The sequence below is a fragment of the Hyla sarda genome, chromosome 11 (genome assembly GCF_029499605.1).
Source record: "Hyla sarda isolate aHylSar1 chromosome 11, aHylSar1.hap1, whole genome shotgun sequence".
Lineage (NCBI taxonomy): Eukaryota > Metazoa > Chordata > Amphibia > Anura > Hylidae > Hyla > Hyla sarda.
In genome coordinates, this window is record NC_079199.1 from 15,770,014 (window position 1) to 15,793,551 (window position 23,538).

A 23,538-nucleotide genomic window follows, 5' to 3' on the forward strand; every position below is an offset into this window, starting at 1 on the left:
AGGGAGGACACAGAAACAGGAAAGATCCAGATCACACAAACAAGCCAGTAGGGTGATGGGGGACCTAGGACATGGCCATTTACCACTGACACAAGCACAGATTCTTGGTAAGCATGTCCATTACTGGCTAACAGGTAATTTAAAAAGTCCCCTTATGATGGATTCCCCCTTTAAAGGGGATATACGCCTAATAAAACTGATCTCCTATGCACAGGATAGGGAATAGGTGTCTTATCGCAGGGGAACAAACCGCTGGGACTCTCTGCAATCTCCAGAAAGGGGCCAATCTCTTAGCTCTGATCACTCCGGTCCTCACCTTCCGTGACATCCTAGTCTGGGCAGTGATGGGAAACTCTGCCAAACACTGTCTGCTCTGTTGTCCCTCCTCAGCCTGTTATTGGCTGAGCAGGCCCTCATTGCCTAAAGCAGTTTGACCTCAGAAGGTGGAGGCTAGAGTGATTAAAGGTAAGAAACAGGCTCCGTTCTGGAGATTGCGGGGTCCAAGTGGTCAGACCCTTCCCGCGATCAGACACTTATCCCCTATCATGTGAATAGGGTGCAAATTTTAATAGCTGGAGGTCCAATTTAAACTGAGCTACCTCAACAAGAATCCTTATATGACCCCCACACATATAATCAAGTATACTTAAGTTTTTCCTCAGCATTAAACCCCATTCAAAAATTTTGGATTTAATACTGATTACAGGAGAGTTCTGGTCTGAAATGTGCCTCATATCTTCTTCCCAGCCATGTGACTTTTACCAACAGGAGTTCAAGAAATTCTAACACAACATGAGGAGCATCAAACCAAACAGAACAATGACAATGTTGTCTAATATAACAGAAATTCGAAGAAAAATGGATGTACAGTCTGCAAAGTAGATACGTTTATCTTTACCTATCACCCCCCCCCTACATGTAGTTCAGCTTCATCTTGGGCTTCATAAAAAAAAAATTGTTTTTATCAGTGGCGTACCTACACTTTGGTGAACCCAGCCCCCACCACTGCCTGCCCGTCGAGCACAATAGAGGGGATTTAAAGGAATACAGGCCTTGAGCTCTGTAAGGGGCCCCTGAAACTCCTGATGGCAGCCCTGAAAGGAACTAACTAAGTACTGTGAGACATACTTACCTAACCTACTGAACTACCCGCATACTTTGGGGGGTTTACCTTCTCAATGAGGGACCTACTATCCTGCTCACTTTTACTGTGCAGGCACCAAGGAGGAGGGGGGGGGGGCTTTATTACAGTTTGGGGGAGCCATAGATGGGGGGATTGTGTAGAGCAGGGGAGGGCACTGTATAAAGGTGGAGTCTAAAACGCTTGTCCTGCAGATGCAGAAGAGAAGAGTTTTGGCTGTGTCTTTGCAGGGGTGTTGGGGGGAGGGGGGGTGCTTTTGGAGATGTTGCCAGGGGGTACTGATACCGCACCTCGCCAGCACCTGAATTATATAGTAACTCCTGCTGTGTCCCCTTGTGAAATAGGAAAACTCTCATTGTCTGAACACTGTTTAAATTAAGTTAAATGTCTGGACTGACATTCTGCTGTTTGGCCACAAGATGCCGCTGTTTCCTAACACAGCTAACAGACTGCATGTTTTCCATATTTATGAGAGTGGAGAGTGACCAGTAAAAAGGTGGGAGCAGCCATCTTAGAGAGAGCTGAGACTGAGGAACTATGAGAGGATCCTACTGTATCCAGGGGTGGGAGCATACTTCAGTGACCAGAACTAAGTGAAGCTGCTTGTGTCCGAGACCCTGATCCTGTCCAGAGGAACGAGGATTGCTTCCAGGAACATGGATGAGAGCTAAGGAGCAAAACAACATAGACTGTGGGACCGCACGTTTGTTGGAGACGCATTTGTTCTGTTCAGAGTCATCAGCGGATGCAGGGCAGACCCGGGTCATTAAGATCGTGCACGCACCTCATTACTTTGTTGGTGCCTAGAGACTAGACCAGGCCTGTAGATAGTCAGGGTCTCTGTTTGTGTCAGGCCACAAGTGTTGCTACTGTTCATTTCAAGGACTCCATAATTTAAAGGGACATTTCACAATTGGAGAGCTGATAAACTCCCCACAAATTCAAGCCAGGCTGGTGTTTTGTTCAGGAGGAATAATAAGGCATGTGCTACAACTCCGGTTAGGGGAGGGGGAATAAGATAGAGGATTGTAAGCTGTTGTGCTGCATCGCAGGCTAGCCCAAACCACACACCTATACAGTTATTCTTGTGTTTTTAGGGTAATAACAGGTAAGGTGTGGCAGACTAGTTTTGCCCGCCGGTAGACAAATTAACCCTGCTTTCTCATTCATTGGGTGCCGCACTGTGCAGCACAAGGGTCTCAGCCTTAGGCTGGGTGTATGTAAGTTTATTGTATGTTCCCAGAATTCATTTTTGGGTTCATAATCACGTTTAAGTAAAATTCGGTCATGACAAAAGCTGATGTGAAGTTGTTTTCCTTGTTTGTGACTTCGCTGTATCCTGAGGAGCCCGGCCCACGGTTTACACCCTGAAGTATACAGTAACTCCCACTGTGTCCCCTGAAGTATACAGTAACTCCCACTGTGTCTCCTGAAGTATATAGTAACTCCCACTGTGTCCCCTGAAGTATATAGTAACTCCCACTGTGTCTCCTGAAGTATATAGTAACTCCCACTGTACCCTGAAGTATATAGTAACTCCCACTGTGTCCTCTGAAGTATATAGTAACTCCCACTGTGTCCCCTGAAGTATATAGTAACTCCCACTGTGTCCCCTGAAGTATATAGTAACTCCCACTGTACCCTGAAGTATATAGTAACTCCCACTGTGTCCTCTGAAGTATATAGTAACTCCCACTGTGTCCCCTGAAGTATATAGTAACCCCCACTGTGTCCCCTGAAGTATATAGTAACTCTCACTGTGTCCTCTGAAGTATATGGTAACTCCCACTGTGTCCCCTGAAGTATATAGTAACTCTCACTGTGTCCTCTGAAGTATACAGTAACTCCCACTGTGTCCCCTGAAGTATACAGTAACTCTCACTGTGTCCCCTGAAGTATATAGTAACTCCCACTGTGTCCCCTGAAGTATATAGTAACTCCCACTGTGTCCCCTGAAATATATAGTAACTCCCACTGTGTCTCCTGAAGTATATAGTAACCCCCACTGTGTCCGCTGAAGTATACAGTAACTCCCACTGTGTCCCCTGAAGTATATAGTAACTCCCACTGTGTCCCCTGAAGTATATAGTAACTCCCACTGTGTCCCCTGAAGTATATAGTAACTCCCACTGTGTCCCCTGAAGTATATAGTAACTCTCACTGTGTCCCCTGAAGTATATAGTAACTCCCACTGTGTCCCCTGAAGTATACAGTAACTCCCACTGTGTCCCCTGAAGTATACAGTAACTCTCACTGTGTCCCCCTGAAGTATATAGTAACTCCCACTGTGTCCCCTGAAGTATATAGTAACTCCCACTGTGTCCCCTGAAATATATAGTAACTCCCACTGTGTCTCCTGAAGTATATAGTAACCCCCACTGTGTCCGCTGAAGTATACAGTAACTCCCACTGTGTCCCCTGAAGTATATAGTAACTCCCACTGTGTCCCCTGAAGTATATAGTAACTCCCACTGTGTCCCCTGAAGTATATAGTAACTCCCACTGTGTCCCCTGAAGTATATAGTAACTCTCACTGTGTCCCCTGAAGTATATAGTAACTCCCACTGTGTCCCCTGAAGTATACAGTAACTCCCACTGTGTCCCCTGAAGTATACAGTAACTCTCACTGTGTCCCCCTGAAGTATATAGTAACTCCCACTGTGTCCCCTGAAGTATATAGTAACTCCCACTGTTCCCCCTGAAGTACACAGTAACTCCTGCTAAGCCACTGCTCAACAACGTCCACAGGATTTATTTGTTGAATATCTTTCTTAGCACCCCGGGTGCTGTAGCAGTCTTTTCAAGAGAAGGAGCCCAATATTTAGCATATCTGAATTATTCTTGAACAATTTGTATAATATTTATCTCTATTAGAATTATAAAGGTAAAGAGGAAAGCAGCACTCCGGGTGTAGATATGTACGGGTGCCTCCCGTTGTTGATCTGGGTCAGAGATCCAAACTAGTGTTGCTCGCGAATATTCGCAATTCGAATTTTATTCGCGAATATCGCATATTCGCGAATTCGCGAATATAGCGCTATATATTCGTAATTACGAATATTCGTTTTTTTTTTTTTTTTTTTTTTTTTTTTTTTTCACAGTACACATCACAGTGATCACCCCTCTCTGCTTCCAGCTTGTGTGGTGTAAAGAAGGCTCTAATACTACTGTGTGATACTGGTGTGCGAATTTTCGCATATATTAATTTTCGCACAACGCGAATATTCACATATGCGAAAATACAACGAGAATATTACGAATATGCGAATATTCGCGAATATGACGAATATTCGTCCATATATTCACGAATATCCGCGAATTCGAATATGGCCCATGCCGCTCAACACTAATCCAAACTTGATAAAGAAAAGTAGAAACAGCAGCACTCCAGGTTTGTGAAGAAAGTGGTGTCTTTATTCACTCCAAATGAGCGACGTTTCGTCCGGCTCACCCAGTCATTATCAAGCCCTTATCGGCTTGATAATGACTGGGTGAGCCGGCCGGAACATCGCTCATTTGGAGTGAATAAACACACCACTTTCTTCACAAACCTGGAGTGCTGCTGTTTCTACTTTTCAACTCCCTCCACTTCCACCCATCCCATCCCCTAAAAATAGAGAAGACTTGGTTCCATTGAAAGGCTCGAACAGAGAGGTAAAAACTGGTTTTCCTGAGGGCACACACCGCTACAGTAAGTTAAAACCACGGACATCAAGAGTAAAATAATAAAACAGCTTTAACGACATATGGACGGCGCGTTTCGAGAGCGTAGCTCTCTTTATCAAGTCATGTAACAGTATACAGGGAACTATGCTTTATATATGCTTGATAAAATTTGAATAAAACAGGGAGTTGCCTGTAGTGTTGCTCGCGAATATTCGCAATTCGAATATTATTCGCGAATATCGCATATTCGCGAATTCGCGAATTTCGCGAATATAGCGCTATATATTCGTAATTACGAATATTCGTTTTTTGTTTTTTTTTTCTTCACAGTACACATCACAGTGATCATCCCTCTCTGCTTCCAGCTTGTGTGGTGTAAAGAAGGCTGTAATACTACTGTGTGAGACTGGCGTGCGAAAATTCGCATATGCGAAAATATGCATATGCTAATTTTCGTATATGCGAATTTCCACATATGCTAATTTCCGCATGCACGTATTTTCGCATACGCGAAAATAAAACGAGAATATAACGAATATGCGAATATTCGCGAATATATGACGACTATTCGTCCATATATTCGCGAATATTCGCGAATTCGAATATGGCCTATGCCGCTCAACACTAGTTGCCTGATGCAAGATCCTGTTCACATTGATTGAGGAGCAGGTGATCAGATAGAGTTCTGGGGACATTTCTTAAAATTATATATATGAGAATTGTCACTGGAAATAACAATTGTGCAACATATTAAAATCTAGAGCATAGATATCATTTATATTTGACATAAAACACTTTTTATTTTTAAAAACTACTAAGAGATATGACTATGAAGGAGATTTATCAAGCTGCATAGTAGATTTTTTTTGCGTAAAAAAGTTGCACGTACTTGCACATGTGCGACTTTTCTATACATGCTGAGACTTTTAGATTTTTGCTTATTCCAAAGCACGTTTCTGAAATCCGCTCACGTAGTAATAATAATTTTTTTTTACTTTGTAGTGGTCTTGTATTTATCAAATGTGATAGGCGCTATTTATGAAGAAAAAAAAGTCACATCTCCATTTAAAAGCTGCATATGTATTCCAGGTCCAACCTGGCTTACAGAAAGTGCATACGTCCGCAGAAAAGGACATTAACACTTTAATAACTCTTCTTGTTCTGCATCATGAAACAAAGTTACTACATTAATGCCTCATACATTATAGAAAAAATAATTATATAACTAATAACTAATTTCATTTTAAGGTTGAAAACACACACTGCACACCTTGTTAATTTACGTACATGCTGGCGTGCCCACTAAATTTTAAAATGAATGTTGTGTTAAAATAAAATAAGGCACAAAATTATTGTGTAAGAATTTTTACAAAACACATAAATAACCCATATGTGGCACTAAAGTTTTTCCTTAAAAAAAAGCAGAAACATCCACAGTAATACAGCTTCATGCACATTTCATTTTGGGGTGGGTAATGTACCGAGCCGTTTTTTTGTTTTTGTTTCTTCACTATTGTTCATGTGCCTGTTGGTGCTGCACTGTCTTCCCTCCTGACGTAAACTCCGGCCTCAGCACAGCGACGCAAGACTCCGCCCACCTACATCACAAAATGCAGGCACAAAATTAAACAAAAAAGCCTCTAGAGTACGGATATTCATGGTGCGGCATAGTTTGTCTTTAATATTTTTTAATTTCTGAGGAGGATGGATGGATTGTTGGGGGATAGTTGCAGCTACTTAGTGCCAGGCCGGCTAGTCAGGGTGTCACCCGATGCAGTAGTTACCCCCCCCCCCCCCCCAATTGAAGCTGATGAATGCGAATTTGTTACGAATTTCTGGAAATATTTGATTCGCAAAGAATGCGAATATCGCCACGATTCTGTCGCGCGAATCACTTCAATAAACTCCATTTTACAGCGTTCCAGGCTCCAGTGCATCTAAAATGGCAGATCCACATGTCAGCACATGGGGCAAGGGATGCTGGGAAGGCAGAAAGGGAGGTAGGCAGTATGACCCTGAATCACCCCTGTGATGTCACAGCCCTATATAATCGGCAGCCATATTGCAGCCAGCCACTTGATTCATTACACTGCAGAGAGATAGGACGGACGCCCTGTGTGTGTGTGTGTGTGTTACAGCAGCGTTTGACATCCTCCTAGTCACATCAGCGTTCTCATGGGAGGAGAGCATTGTTTTTTTCACTGAAAAGTATTTCTACTGCAGCCATTAACCTCCCAGTCACTTTCTTCGGCACAGGAATCCTTAGCAGAGGAGGCAGGAATCATTTTTCAGGGTCTTTGTTCCACAAAAAAATCATCTGCTGGTTATACTAGTCTGTGGACTGTATAATAAAAAGCAGTCCATTCCTAATAGTCCGTGAGAGAGTGCAATTTTGTGTTCAGTACACAGCTTTTTTTTTGGCTGCAGCACTGTTGTGTACTGCTGGTGTTTTACAAAAATATATTTTTTAAGTGTACTGTAGTGCATTTTTCTGCCTCATAAGTGCATACCACATACCTACATCTAAGTAGTGTACTATTTTGTACCTGTTAATCTGTCAAGGGCCAGGGCCCCATCGTAGTCCCCTAAATCTGTATTTCTATTTGAAACATAAAACAATGAACTTGTGAATAACAGTAAATGTCTTGATCATTGAAAATTCACTTCTGAGTGGGATAAAATAGGATGAATTTTTTATATTTGAAAATAATGAGACAGGAAGAGAAATTTCAGACTACATTATATATAATATGAGTACTGACCGCAATAATCATATGTGTAATGGATTGTGGCAGAGTTGCCTGAGGCTTTCTATCTCCTGCTATCCTAGACTTCCAGACTAGACCTGTGCAGCGGGGCACTTGTAGATGTGTGGTCACAGGCTTTTAACTTCTCCATAGGACTCCTTCAGGTTACCACAGACTTCTCCTCACTCCCCTCCACACTGCAACGTTAACAAACTCCGCCCCCACTACACTAGTTAAGGCTTAAAGGAGTACTCTAGTGCAGAGTATTCCTGCTCCATCCTGCCCGGGCTGCAAAATAAATGAAAATGGACCATCACTCACCTCCCTGGGTTCCCGTGGAGCGCCACTACAGCTGATCGGTCCTCCGGTCCATCCTCTTCATACTTCCGTGTGAACGAAGCGTCACATGGCGCTCAGCCTATCGCCGGCCGCCGCGATGTTCTGCCTCGGCCAGCGATAGGCTGAGCGCCATGTATGAAGAGGATGGACCGGAGGACAGAGCAGCTGTAGTGGTGCTCCGCGGGAACCCAGGGAGGTGAGTGATGGTTCATTTTCATTTATTTTGCAGCCTGGGCAGGACGGAGCAGGAATACTCTGCACTAGAGTACTCCTTTAAGCTAGGGGGCATGTTTGACATTTATTAAAGGCAACAATAACAAACACATTATAAATCAATATACTATCAGCTAGAATGCAATACAAGGCAGCACCTTGAGCAGTGGGGCCCAGCACAGACACCTGAGGCAGCATTTACCCGACAGGGTCACTTCCTCTACTGGGATACCACACTATGAGGTTGTTCCAGGTTCTAGCATAGAGAGTGAGAATGAAAAAATAATTTTGTGGCCGTCTCACAGACGGGTTTCCAAGAGGTGTGTGTGTCAGTGGTGACTTGTTGAGACCAATGTCTGCCTCCTTGGTGTTTGTGTGATAGGCTGCCACTGGGGCAGTGGTGTGTGAGAGAAAAGTCTAATGGAGCAGAAGAGACATTGGTAACCAGAGTGAGAGAACCTGCAGCTGCCGGTGAGACCTGTAAGACTTGTGAGACTGCTATTTGGGTCGTGAAAAGGAGTAAATTGTGTAAATCCCATCAGTGAAAACAGGGCAGTGGTATGAGTGTAACATATCAGAAATTCTGTGTCCCATTATTTTACAGGGATTCTACTGCATCACGCACATGGCAGAATTTTCTGTGTGCATCCAACATGGAGCCCGACCACGCCTGCCACATCAGCTAACACAGGTAAGCGCAAGGCCTACACAAGAACCTGTACAGTCAGAGGTGTAGCTTGTAGCTTCTGGGCCCCAATGCAAAATCTGCAAGAGGGCCCCATATGCCAATTATATTACTCGTCTCTAATGGGGCAGATGTGCTTTGGGCCCCCTTAGGCACCAGGGCCCCAGTGTGACTTTTACCTCTGCTACCTCTATACCTATGCCCCTGTCTACAGTGCTTCTTTAAAGGGGTACTCCACTGCCCCCGTGTTCGGAACATTTTGTTCCGAACACCAGGTGCAGGCTGCGGGGGTCGTGACGTCACGACCACGCCCCTAGTGACATCACGCCAAGCCACCTCAATGCAAGTCAATGGGAGCAGCCGCTACGCCCCCTCCAATAGACTTGCATTGAGAGGGCATAGTGTAATGTCACAAGGGGTGTGGCCAGCGTTCGTAACAATATGTACCCCTTTAATGAATAAATATGATAGGAATCTGAATTGAAATATGTTAAACTATGGACGGGTCAGAGGAGAAATGAGATGAGTTTATTAATCATGTACAGTAAATGGTCCTGATCATAGAAAATTCAACAGAGGGAAAAAAAAAACATGAATTTTTTAGATGTGAAAATAATGAGACAGGAAGAGAAATTTCAGACTACATTATGTCCACCAAAAGAACTGACCTAAGGAACCTTTTTAATTAGAGTGGTTTTTGTTCTTCTCTCCTCACTTCCTAAGAGACATAAGGGTATATTTGCAGTGGTGGGGAGCCTGGAGAGAATGCCCTTTGAGAGGCTCATGGTCATGGTCAGGTGGGCTTGAGGGGCCATGGAGGTGAAGCTGCATTTCGTGTCTGGTCCAGTAGCTTAAAGGGGTATTCCGGCCGTATACATCTTAGGGGATAAGATGTATGATCGCAGGGGTCCCACCTCTGTGCCAGGTGCTACCTCCAAGACCTGACCCCCTTGTGATGTCACACCACGCCCCCTTCATTCATGTATACGAATGGAGGGGGCGCGGCATGACATCACAAGGGGGCGTGCCTGTGATGTCCCGTCTCGGAGGCAGCACCTGGCACAGAATGCCGGGGCCTGCACTGAGATCGCAGGGGTCCCAGAGGTGGGACCCCTGCGATCATACATCTTATCCCCTATCCTTTGGATAAGAGGTTAAGATATATAAGGCCAGAATACCCCTTTAAGAGGACACTTGTTGTGATCTTGATTTTTTCTTGCGGCATTCCCTAGTGCTGGTGTCAAGCATGATGGAAGCTGAGGTGCCCTTATGGTACAGTGCGGGTTTAGATACCAGACACAGCACTGAGAATAAGTAGAGGCAATATCTCCTCACGTGTCCAAACATAACAAAGGCAATTCACAGTCTTTACTAATGTGACAACAAAGGATTCCAACATTTTACATTAAAGGGGTACTCCACTGCCCCAGCGTTCGGAACATTTTGTTACGAATGCTTGGAGTAGGCGGCGGGGGTCGTAACTTCACGACCACGCCCCTCGTGATGTCACGCCATGCCCCCTCAATGCAAGTATCTCTGAGATAACTTTTAGCAATTGAGAAGGAGCTTACCCTCGAAACGCGTCTTGCAGTATCTTGTAAAAGTTTAATGTGTTAAATAAAAATACACTTACTTTTTACTCTGACTCGACTCCTAATGTGAATCTGTGGTAACTGCCTTGGGGGGTAGTGTAGTTGGGGTGTTGCTTCGGTATATGAGGGGTTAATTTAACCCCTGTCACTCGTGACGCCAGGGTGAGGGTTAAAGGAGTAGTCCGGCGCGCACTTATTTCATTTTATCCCATCCGGACTGCAAAATAAAAGAAAACACACTTTCTCTTACCTGCCAATGAGCCCCCAGAGCTCCGGTCCCCTTCCGGTACAGGTGTTCATTCCCCGGGCTGTATTCTTCTTACTTCCTGTTAGCCCGGCACATCACACGGAGCTTCAGCCTATCACTGGCCGAGGCGGGACATCGCTGCTAACAGGAAGTAAGAAGAATACAGCCCGGGGACCGACCACCTGTACCGGAGTGTACCGGAGCTCCGGGGGCTCGTTGGCAGGTAAGAGAAAGTGTGTTTTCTTTTATTTTGCAGCCCAGACGGGATAAAAGGAAAAAAGGAAGCGCCAAAGTACTCCTTTGATACGCTGAGGTAAATCTTCGGCCTATCGCCACCCTTCCCAGAAACGATAGGTGCGTGCTTAAATGAATGAAGGTCCACAATAGTGATGTCGTGAACATAACATTTTCTGTTAGTGAACGGCGAACGCGAGCTTCCGCAAATGTTCGCGAACCGGGCGAGCCGCCATTGACTTCAATGGGCAGGCAAATTTTTTTGGCCCACAATAATGATTTAAAAGTTGTTTCAAGGGGACTGATACCTGGACTGTGGCGTGCCAGAGGGGGATCCATGGCAAAACTCCCATGGAAAATTACATAGTTGATGCAGAGTCTGGTTTTAATCCATAAAGGGCATAAATCACCTATTATTCCTAAATTTTTTGGAATAACGTGCTTTAGCCCCCTTCAGGCAGCACATAGAGACCCCCTTTAGGCATCACATAGTTAGATCCCCCCTTTAGGCAGCACATAGATTCCCTCATGTTAGGCAGCACATAGTTAGAGCCCCCCTTTAGGCAGCACATAGAGCCCCCCTTTAGGCAGCACATAGATTCCCCCATATTAGGCAGAACATAGTTAGAGCCTCCCTTTAGGCAGCACATAGAGCCCCCTTTAGGCAGCACATATTTAGATCCCCCCTTTAGGTAGCACATAGATTCCCCCATATTAGGCAGCACATAGCTAGAGCCCCCCACAGCCAAAAAAGGTATTTTTTTATTTTATTTGAACAACTATCACACCAAATGTGATTTGCACTAGTGTGACAATGAGCAAAAAAAGGTTGCCAGCGGAGTTCCCCTTTTAAGCAGAGAGATCACATCTTCAATAAAAAATTAAAAACAAAGGGAAACCCCCCCAAAATCTTTATATGTTTAATAGGTATAACTGTATATATTAGCACCCGAGCTATAAAGTTATCAATGAACGAAAGAAATAAAATACAAAATTAAGATAATGTCAGAATTGCTCATTGTTAGTCAACTCACCACCAACAAAAATGGAATAATAATAATATTAACCCATTAAAGTTTCTTCTATTCAGCTCATAATATCATCTTATTTATTAACCTTTATGACCACATGACCACTTTATATAAAACCCTTAGTGGGATCCTCCCTGCCCAGATCTCATCCTCACAAACATTCAGAACACAGAGGAATCGGTCAGCGACTAATCTCTGGAGCCGACTCTGCACATCTCACTATATCCAAGGTAAGAAAGAGAAAATTACAAGAACTACAGGACTGATTAACAGCAGCAATGATAGAGAGGAACCTAAACTAAGACGTAGAGGTGTGAGTTTCATAGCCGTAGCTTTCTTATTTAGACGTAGCAGAGCTGAAGTTCTTATTTACCCTTTGGGATAGCCAGGATTATCAGGATAAGGGAGAAGGTAAACATGCAGTCCTATGTAATACCATGTTTTGGCAGTATTATGTGCTGTACCAAATGGTTTACTCAGCACTGCTACATCTGTATGCATTCGGTAGTGGGTAAAAAAAAATTCTTACATTTTAGAACATTTTCTTGATAAACTGGTCAGTTGTGTGTGTAGGTTCTTTTTCAATAATTTGCATTTTTTTTATTTTTATTTTTTTTATTTTATTAATTACAATGATGAGATATGGAAATGAGATATATATATATATATATATATATTATAATATTGATGTTGTAGTGTAGTTGAAAAGTAATATTTTAAGGGATATATGTGTTTTTTTTTATTTATAAATACCGTATATACTCGAGTATAAGCCGAGTTTTTCAGCCCAATTTTTCATGCTGAAAACGCCCCCCTCGGCTTATACTCGAGTGAACTCTCCGCTTGGCAATCCCTTCATCAGTGGTCTTCAACCTGCGGACCTCCAGATGTTGCAAAACTACAACTCCCAGCATGCCCGGACAGCCTTCGTCATCATCCAGAACCCCCCCCCCCCCCCCCACACCTACCCTTTTGTTTTGTACTCACCTCCCCTTTGCGAGAAGTTAGGGTGAGCTGGTCCGGGCCATCTATGCTGGATTAGTCGTTGCGGGCCGTCCATTTTCACCGGGGAGGACTTCTTCTCCGCGCTTCGGGCCTGACCCCGGACTAGTGACGTTGCCTTGACGATGACGCACAGGGACGTTCATGCGCAACGTCCCTGTGCGTCGTCGTCAAGGTAACATCACTAGTCCTGGGCCGGGCCCGAAGCACGGAGAAGTCCCCCCCGGTGAAAATGGACAGCCCGCAACGACTAATCCTCCCCACCGGACGGTCCCTGCAGCATAGATGGCCAGGACCAGCTCACCCTAACTTCCCGCCGAGGGGAGGTGAGTACAAAACAAAAGGGGGGGGGGAGGCTGGATGATGACGAAGGCCGCAGTGGTCTTCAACCTGCGGAGCTCCAGAGGTTTCAAAACTACAACACCCAACATCGGTGGCAGTGAAGAAGCCGGGATCGGTGGCAGTAAAGAAGCCGGCAGCGGAGGGAGTGGTGGAGGCAGCAGTGAAGATCAGTGGTTAATCAGTGGTTAATTATCTTCACTGCTGCCAAACTAGTTTTGCAACATCTGGAGGGCCAGAATTTGGAGACTACAGTTGTTGCAAAACTACAACTCCAAACATGCCCAGAATGCCCAGGCATGCTGGGAGTTGTAGTTCTGTAACATCTGGCCCTTCAGATGTTGAAGAACTACAGCTCCCAGCATGCATGGACAGTCTCAGCATGCTGGGAGTTGTAGTTTTGCAACATCTGGAAGAGCACAGTTTGGAGACCACTATACATTGGTGCCCAAACTGTAGCGCTACAGATGTTGCAAAACTACAACTCCAAGCATGCCCAGACTGCCCAGGTATGCTGGGAGTTGTAGTTCGGCAACATCTGGCCCTTCAGATGTTCCCAAACTACAACTCCCAGCATGCCTGGACCATCTGAGCATGCTTGGACTTGTAGTTTTGCAACATCTGGAGGGCTACTGCTTGGACACCACTACACAATGGTCTCCAAACTGTTCTCCTCCAGTTGTTACATAACTACAACTCCCAACATGCCTTTCGGCTGTCTTGGCATGCTGGGAGCTGTAGTTTTGCAACAACTGGAGGCACAATGGTTGGGAAATATTGTCTGTTTCCTAACTCAGTGTTTCCCAACCCGTGTGCCTCCAGCTGTTGCAAAACTATAACTCCCAGCATACACTGACAGGCCATGCATGCTGGGAGTTGTAGTTTTTCAACAGCTGGAGGCACACAGGTTGGAAAACACTGAGTTAAGTAACAAACTCTCAGTGTTTTGCAACCAGTGTGCCTCCAGTTGTTGCATAACTACAACCCTCAGCATGCACGGGCAGCCAAAGGGCATGTTGGAAGTTTTAGTTTTGCAACAGCTGGAGGTTTGCCCCCACCCCCTTGTGAATGTATAGGCTACATCAATACAGGTGGGTTTACAGTGAGTTTCTCGCTGCAAGTTTGAGATGCAGCAAATTTTCTGCTACAGCTCAAACTCCCAGCAGAAAACTCGCTGTGAACCCCCGTCCATGTGAATGTACCCTAAAAACACTACACAAAATAAAAAGTAGAGCACTACATATACATCATATACCCCTACACAGTTAGCCCCGCCCCCCAATAAAAATGAGGAACGTCTGGTACGCCACGGTTTCTAAAACAGAGCCTCCAGCTGTGGCAAAACAACAACTCCCAGTGTTGCTGGACAGCCATTCACTGTCCAGGCATGCCAGGAGTTATGCAACAGCTCCTCTTGTTTCCCAAACAGGGTGCCGGTTTGGGAACCACTGCCGTAGGGTAATTTTGATATCAGAGGCAAGTGTAATTCTTGCATCCGGGTCCGCCCCTATGCAAATCCCTAACTTAGGCCTCAAATGCGCATGGCGCTCACTCACATCGGAGCCCTGTCGTATTTCAAGGCAACAGTTTAGGGCCACATATGGGGAGAAATTGGGTTTATGTCAGAACTGCTGTAACGATCAGCCACCCCTGTGCAAATCACCTCAAATGTACATGGTGCTCTCACTCTTGAGCCCTGCTGTGCGCCCGCAGAGCCTTTTACATCCACATATGGGGTATTTCCGTACTCAGAAGGAATTGCGTTACAAATTTTGGGGGGCTTTTTCTCCTTTTACCCCTTATGAAAAGGTAAAGTTGGGGTCTACACCAGCATTTTATTGTAAAAATGTTTTCTTTTTTACACTAACATGCTGATGTTGCCCCATACTTTTCATTTTCACAAGAAGTAAAAGGGAAAAAAGACCCCCCAAAATTTGTAACGCAATTCCTTCTGAGTACGGAAATACCCCATATGTGGATGCAAAAGGCTCTGCGGGCGCACAGCAGGGCTCAAGAGTGAGAGCACCATGTACATTTGAGGTGATTTGCAAAGGGGTGGCTGATCGTTACAGCAGTTCTGACATAAACCCCCAAAAAAAAAAAAAACACATGTGACCCATTTTTGGAAACTATAGCCCTCATGGAACATAACAAAGGGTATAGTGAGCCTTAACACCCCACAGGTGTTTGAAGAATTTTCATTAAAGTTGGATGCGAAAATGAAATTTTTTTTTTCACTAAAATGCTGGTGTTATCCCAAATTTTTCATTTTTACAAGGGGTAATAGGAAAAAAAAAAGCCCCCCAAATTTGTAACCCCATTTCTTCTGAGTATGGAAGATTTTTTGAACAGTGGTCCATGAAAATGAAAAATTTTATTTTTCCTTTGCACAGCCCACTGTTCAAAAGATCTGTCAAATGCCAGTGGGGTGTAAATGCTCAATGCGCCCCTTATTAAATTCTGTGAGGGGTGTAGTTTCCAAAATGGGGTCACATGTGGGGGGGGTCCACTGTTCTGTCACCACGGGGGACTTTGTAAACGCACATGGCCCCCAACTTCCACTCCAAACAAATTCTTTCTCCAAAAACTCAATGGTGCTTCTTCTCTTCTGCGCATTGTAGTGTGCCAGCAGAGCACTTTACATCCACATATGGGGTATTTCCATACTCAGAAGAATCAGGGTTAAAAATTTTGGGAGGCTTTTTCTTCTTTTACCCCTTGTGAAAATAAAAAAATTGGGGTAACACCAGCATTTTTGTGAAAAAAAATTAATTTTTTCATTTTCACGTCCAACTTTAGCAGAAATTTGTCAAACACCTGTGTGGTATAAATACTCACTGTACCCCTTGTTATGTTCCTTGAGGGGTGTTGTTTCCCAAATAGTGTGCCATGTGGGGCTTTTTTTGCTGTTCGAGCACTATAGGGGCTTCCTAAATTTGACATGGCCCCCAAAAAACATTTCAGCAAAATTTGCTTTCAAAAAGCCAAATGTGACTCCTTCTCTTCTGAGCATTGTAGTTCACCCGCAGTGCACTTGACATCCACACATGGGGTATTTCCATACTCAGTGTGGGGGGCAAATATGGGGTGGGGGGCATTTTCTCCTATAACCCCTTGTAAAAATGTAAAATGTGAGGAAAAAAAGAGCATTTTAGTGAAAAAAAAATGTACACATCCAACTTTAATGAAAAGTCATCAAACACCTGTGTGGTGTTAAGGCTCACTGTACCCCTTACATTCTTTGAGGGGTGTAGCTTCCAAAATATGTGTTTATTTTTTTTATTTTTTATTTTTTATTTTTTGCTGTTCTGGCACCAAAGGGGCTTCCTAAATGTGACATGCCCCCCAAAAACCATTTCAGAAAAACTCACTCTCACCCACAGAACACTTAACATCCACATATTAGGTATTTCCTTACTCAAGAGAAATTGGGTTACAAATTTTAGGGTGATTTCTCTTCTTTTACCCCTTGTAAAAATTCAAAAACTGGGTCTACAAGAACATGCGAGTGTAAAATATGAAGATTTAGAATTCTCTCTTTCACATTGCTGCTATTCCTGGGAGTCAGGAGTTTGTCTGGCGCAGAGAGGAACCATCAGACAGCCAAGTAAAATCAATGGATTAATTAGATGTAACGCGTTTCGCTGCGCATGCGCAGCGAAACGCGTTGCATCTAATAAATCCATTGATTTTACTTGGCTGTCTGATGGTTCCTCTCTGCGCCAGACAAACTCCTGACTCCCTGGTCATTCGCCTTTGATTCCATACCTATCCAGGAGGGCTGCAGTGGACCTACCTTCATATCTCTTCTGCTTCTAACCTTGTTGTGTGTGGGCGCACAACCAACTTTGGTAAGCGGCTTGGGAATTATCTTCCCCTACCCCCACCTGCAAGATCTACTGATCCCGCACATGAGGCGCCTTCCTTCCTTTCTCTAGATTGCTGCTATTCCTGTGAAACACCTAAAGGGTTAACACACTTTCTGAATGTCATTTTGGATACTTTGAGGGGTGTAGTTTTTATAATGGGGTCATTTATGGGGTATTTCTAATAAGAAGGCCCTTCAAAGCCACTTCAAAACTGAACTGGTGCCTGAAAAATTCAGATTTTGAATTATTTTTTTTTTTATTGGAAAATTGCTGTTGCACTTTGAAGCCCTCTGATGTCTTCCAAAAGTAAAAACATGTCAACTTTATGATGCAAACATAAAGTAGACATATTGTATATGTGAATCAAAATATAATTTGTTTGGGATGTCCGTTTTCCTTATAAGCAAAGAGTTTCAAAGTAAAAAAAAATGCAACATTTTCAAATTTTTCATCAAATTTGGGATTTTTTTCATTAAGAAATGATGCAAGTATTAACGAAAATTTACCACTAACAAAGTAGAATATGCCACAAAAAAACTATCTTGGAATCAGAATGAAAGTAAAAGCATCCCAGAGTCATTAATGCTTAAAGTAACAGTGGTCAGATGTTCAAAAAATGCTCGGGTCCTTAAGGTGAAAATGGGCTGAGTCCTTAAGGGGATAGGGACTGTCCTTGTGGTTGTCGGTCCATCGTTTAGGGTGGATAGGCAATAGGAAGGTACAGCAGTTGTAGGGACCGTTAGGGCTCTTGCTAAGCACTATTTTGGACTGGTGTCCTTGATCTCATACATTAGATAACCTCTGTCACTCTCCCTCGAGATCCTTCTCCCCTCTTGCTCTCTATCCTACCAGGCTCCGTCTTCTTCTGGACTAAAACCTTACTTAGGTTTCTATTACTGGCAGCAAGAATAGTTATCCCCCACCTGTGGCGCTCCCCACATGCACCCACACTTTCGGACTAGCTTAAGGAAGTGACCCACACAGGATGGAGGAACTCATTGCAGACTCTAGAAATCTCTCTGTCAAACACTATGCTGTCTTTAGCCTATTGATGGAATTTCTCTTGTCGCAGATTTAAGATCCTTACATCTATCTGCCTAGGATCCATCCTCTCCATGTTGACTGCGCCTCCCCCTTCTCTCACTTTCTCCCTTCTTCCAGCGCTGTCCTTCCACGTGAGAGGTTCCTGCCATGATTTACGGCTGCTGTCCCCTCTTGTCTATCCTTACCTCTTCATCCCCCCTTCTTCCCCCTACTGCCTCCCTCTCCTGTTTTGTTTGTCATCTTTCTTCCTCGTGACTTTTTAACTAGTATTTGTCTTTTCTGTCACTTTCACCTTTCTCAGGGACTGTTACTACAGTTTTACATTTTTACTTATGGTTAGGTCAGAGTTAAATCTTTGCAGCTTGATATTTTATTTTGACCCTAATCATTGTAACACCCATGATCCTTTGTTTGATTATTCCTGCATGTGCATTGCAACTGCTGAAGGCACACTGGTTGGAAAACACTAATTTAGGTTCTGTTACCAAACTTAGTGTTTTCCCACCAGTGTGCCTCAAGCTGTTGCAAAACTACAACTCACAGCATGTACTGATAGCCGAAGGCCATGCTGGGATTTCCAAACTGTGGCCCTGCAGATGTTGCAAACCTACAAATCCCAGCATGCCCATACAGCAAACAACTGTCTAGCCATGCTGGAAATTGTAATTTTGCAAGATCTGGAGGGCCACAGTTTAGAGATAACTGCACAGTGGTCCTCAAACTGTGGTCCTCTACATGTTTGAGTCCCAGTCACCTGATCACGGCTGCATTGCTCCACCACATCCTGGATCACTGCGCTGCTGTCACCCGGATCGCCGCCTGGATGCCGATGTCACCCGGTACCGCTCCTATCACAGGTGCCCCGCTCTGTCCCGGTCCCGGAAATGAACTTTAACCCCCCACCCCCTCCTGCCATTGGTCGGTCAGTCATGACCGACCAATGGCAGGGGATAGGAGAAGGGGGCACCCCTGCCACCTCACTCCTATCCTTCAGGATGATCGAGGTTGTCTCTTACAGCTCTCTTACAGCTTATTTTCCAGGCGATCGGGTTACCAGAGACCAGATCAGCTCGGAAAAACCGTGATTCGCCGGTCAGAATTGACCGACCAATCACCGCAATTGCTGACAAGGGGGGGTCTCAGGACCCCTCTGGGTGATGTTACGGGATGCTTGCTGAATGATTTCAGCAGGCATCCCGTTTCGATCACAGCCCGCCGAGTGGCAGTGATCCGAAATAAAGGTACACCCTCCGTCCTTAAGTACGGGGATGCCAGGGGCGTACCTGTACGCCCTCCGTCCCTAACAGGTTAAAAATATCTCTTAAAAAATTAAGCTAGCTATCTGATTGGTTGCGATGGGCACAGGTTTTGACAAATCTCCCCCATGATCCCCACAGTCGCTCTTTTCCACAATTCCTTCCATCTCACATCTAATGTCCATGGACATTTTTGGACAATTACAATAGACCGCTGCTGTACAATCTCCCCCCCCCCCCCCCCCCATATATCATTGTGTCTTGTCTGCATCGTGATGGGAATTGGGTTTTCAACCTGCCCTTGTACCAGTAAATTTGATATTATTTTCAGGGATTATTTGTAATGTTGCTATTGGATATTTTCTTTTTTGTACTGATGACAATAATGGCTGAAATTACAAAAATCTATTTCTGGTTTTCCAACAGGAGTCCAAGCAAATCTAAGATAAGATGATGAGCACAGAACCCAACGGAACGATGACAACGTTGGCTGATATCACAGAAACTCCAAAAAACGAATGTCTCTATTCTATACTAACATGGAAAATAGATGAGTGGGTCACTACCTACCAGCCCCCCTACATGTGGTTCATCTTCGTCTTGGGCTTTATAGAAAACTTGTTTGTCATCTCCGTTTTTGTCCTTCATAAGAGTCGCTGCACAGTGACTGAGATCTACCTGGGGAATATGGCGGCGGCCGATCTGATATTCCTGAGCGGACTACCATTTATGGCTATATATATCTCCAACAAGTACCACTGGTCATTTGGGGGCTTTATGTGTGCAGCTGTCACCTACGTGTTTCGGCTTGACCTTTACAGCAGCATCTACTTCCTTATGATGGTCAGTATAGACAGATATCTGGCTCTGGTGAAGGCCACATCCTTTAGTCGCCTGAGAAGACCTTGGTGGGCAAAGGTGAACTGTGGGATCATCTGGATGTTTGCAACTGTGTTAAGCCTGCCCTATGGGGTGTTCCGCAAGGTGGTGTTCAAGGAAGAATTAAACACTACTGCCTGTTTTTTAGAAGCACCAAAAACATGGTTTATTGTCCTAAATATCATCACCAATATTCTCGGCTTCTTAGTGCCTCTGGTTGTCACCGCCTTCTGTACATTTAAAATTATTTGCTTTTTGAAGAACAACTCGATGCAACAGTTTAAGAAAGCCAAGAAGGAGAGAAAAGCCACTCGGCTGGTCTTGTTTGTATTCTTGCTCTTCATAGTGTGTTGGCTCCCCTTCAATATCTACACATTTCTTGACTTATTACCAAGATTCAATGTCCATTTTCCATGTATGGTGTCATCCATTTATCGTATGGTTTACCATATCTCTCTTTTCCTTGCCCTCGCTAACAGTTGTATCAATCCAATCATGTACAGTATGATTGGGAATCGCTTTAGGCAAAAAACCAGAGAGGTCTACAGGAGGCTGCTATGTAAAGGACCTGACAGAGGGATGTCATCATTCCGAACAGAAGAATCGGTCAAATCAACACAGATATCTTTGTCCATAAGATCATACAACAAATCCATTGCTTGAATCTTGGATTGACCTATTGTTCTTGCCTGTGACATTCCCAGTGTCAGGCCACCTTCTCACCCCGGCTCTCTCCATAAGCACCAGTCTAGACTGGTAACAGTAACATTATCCCCCACACAGTAAAACAGAAAGAATATGCAAAGACATACATTGTTTTAAAACCCTTCACCAACTTGGAGCAGCACCCGAGCTACTTTAGGCTTCTCATAAACTTATGGACTGAATAATACTAAGACTGTTGAGACCCATTTACCTAATAACCATTATTAGTTAACCCCTCCCCTTACTCACTAACTAAATAACAGGCATAACAACCATATAACTTTTTGTGTGGGTGAAAGTCGGCCACAGCTTTTTTATTTATAAATAACCATAAATAACCATAAATAACGTATACAACAAGGCACCGATGGCTTCTAGTCATTCTGGGAGGTACTGTCACACCCGCCGGTGTACAGGTCTTCCCAGGTCTTCCTCTTCTTTTTTTCCGCCAGCTGTGACTTACAAACATAAAAACAGAGAGGGAGGGAGGGACAAATCTCTGGGTCTAAGGGACAGAGTGAGGTAAAAGGAGTAGGAGCCCAGATATAAATAAGAGGGAGGGTATAAGAAGCCTGGGAACTAAAGCAACCCCTTGATAGGACAACTGCTCCCAGGGAGATACCAACCGGTCACCAGGCAGAATCATAGGTGGGGAGGGGGCTAGCCCATACAGCAGGGGGGATTATTAACGCTAATGGCTTGTCCCATCATTTTATTGGTTAGCAGCAATAGCCCGAGAGCTGTGCTCCTCCCCACTAGCTCCAAATACCACCGCACACTCAGTCCATAAAAAAAAAAAAAATTCATGATAGTATAGTATTATAGTAATAACTACCAGTAGGGAACACATTACACTGCCCGTCCTGTCCGGCAAATGTCCAGCAGATGTTACTGCATGTGTCCATTCCAGCCCACATCTCTGGGGAGGATAATGCTTTGTAAAATTGCATTGACTCCGGTTTGATTCATGTTCTTTATGCCTTTGTATCATTAATTTATGTTCATTATGCCTATATACCAATAATGTGTTATTATTAGGACTGCAGTAAGAAGGACCTGCAGAGAAGTCATGTGATCAGCTGTGGCCAATAGGGATCTTCTGCCTGAATTTAGTGACCTTTCTAGGCATGAAGCAGTTCAGTGTAGAGGAGTGTGTGAGGAGAGAAGTAGTGTGGAGATGTCAGTTAGTGGAGTGCTATACAGAGTGAGGAGAGGAGTCGTGGAGTCAAGTCAAAGTTCTGCAAGTGAACAACAACACTACCTACAGAAGTTCCACCGTCCAGGAAAAGTGCAAGTCCTAAGTTGCGGGAAGAATAAGTAAAATTGCAGACAGTGGCCCATTCAAGTCAGGAATCAGAGTAGAAAGCCTCAGGCAGCTCCTGTCTAAAAAGTCTAAAGTCCAAGCCTGGTGGTAAGCTAATTCCATTGATGTCAGTCAGTGTCAGTTGTCTCAAGTCTAAAATGTAACATCTAAAGTCTAAAGTCTCCAGTAATTAAAGGGGCACTCTGGCCCTAGACATCTTATCCCCTATCCAAGGGATAGGGAATAAGATGTCTAGGGCTGGAGTACCCCTTTAAGTCCAGTCAAGTTAAGTCACATAAAAGTGGAGTAAACTACAAGTCCCAGCGTGCCCAGCCATTTCACTACTGACTACCTCTGCAGCTCTCTGTCCTACCCTGCTGTGAAAAGACTGTATTGCTATGGTTATAACATCTGCCTGCAATTTTCCTCAGTAAACTCCTCATTGGTTTTCCCTAATCTTGTATCTGGTGTCTTTATTGCCCAGCGACTGGCACAGGAGAACTGCTTTACCTTGGAGCATGGTGGTTAACACTACTCTATAGTCACTTGTGATTGTCTGTCTGTTCGCTGCATTCCAACACTAACAATAAAACATGCCACATTAGCCCATCACATATTATGACCCCTTAGGTATTAAAGAGGACCTGTGCCACCCCCCTCCCCAATATTAGTGAGTTTCATCATTTGAAAGCTTAGGGGTCTATGACCACATAAGTTTTTTCAGTATGTCGATTGGGCCCCATGTTCCTATAGTAACTTCCACTGTGACCCCTGAAGTATATGGTAACTTTCACTATACCTTCTTAAGTATTTAGTAACTCCTGCTGTATCCCTGAAGTATATAATAACTCGCACTGTGTCCCCTGAAGTATATATGTGGTGGCCCAGTATGGGAGGTATTACCCCGTTCTCCTGCTGTCCTGTCAGGTAGCCTCCTTCAGTGTGCCCAAGGCAGGGGGCACTTGTTTCCCCATTGTAAATATGTTTTACCATGTGAAGTTTATAAAATGTAATGTTGCTTTAAGAGTTATATCATGTGATGGTTACCCAGGAGGTACCAGTCACCAGCTAATCTCAAGAGTGACCTATGGTCAGTAACTTAAAAGTCCCAGCAAGCCCGAAAGGTCTCCGAGTCACTGGTCACCTCCTTGGGCCCTGGCTGAACTGTATAGACTTTAACAACTGTCTACCCTCAGTAAAGCTATTGCTCCCGTGCCTCGCCCAGGATCCAGCGGTATACCTTTGG

The 23,538-nt window shown here is 44.3% G+C and overlaps 1 protein-coding gene across 3 annotated transcripts; it reads left to right on the forward strand.

Annotated features, from left to right (window-relative positions):
* Positions 1 to 1,635: 1,635 nt before the first annotated feature.
* On the forward strand, positions 1,636 to 22,504 carry LOC130295295 (B2 bradykinin receptor-like). Of its 3 annotated transcripts, XM_056545921.1 has the most exons (3): positions 1,636 to 1,903; positions 8,711 to 8,797; positions 19,832 to 22,504. In XM_056545921.1, exon 3 carries the CDS (start codon positions 19,856 to 19,858, stop codon positions 20,945 to 20,947), a length of 1,092 nt encoding a protein of 363 aa, XP_056401896.1. In that variant the 5' UTR covers positions 1,636 to 1,903; positions 8,711 to 8,797; positions 19,832 to 19,855; the 3' UTR covers positions 20,948 to 22,504. The 3 variants fall into 3 exon arrangements, with proteins under 3 accessions (XP_056401896.1, XP_056401897.1, XP_056401898.1); XM_056545922.1 differs by lacking the exon at positions 8,711 to 8,797; XM_056545923.1 differs by lacking the exons at positions 1,636 to 1,903; positions 8,711 to 8,797 and adding an exon at positions 12,018 to 12,125.
* The last annotated feature ends 1,034 nt before the right edge of the window (positions 22,505 to 23,538 follow it).

What these genes read in the sequence shown, in the direction of transcription:
- LOC130295295 (XM_056545921.1), top strand. Translation starts at nt 19,856, where the DNA reads ATGATGAGCACAGAACCCAACGGAACGATGACAACGTTGGCTGATATC.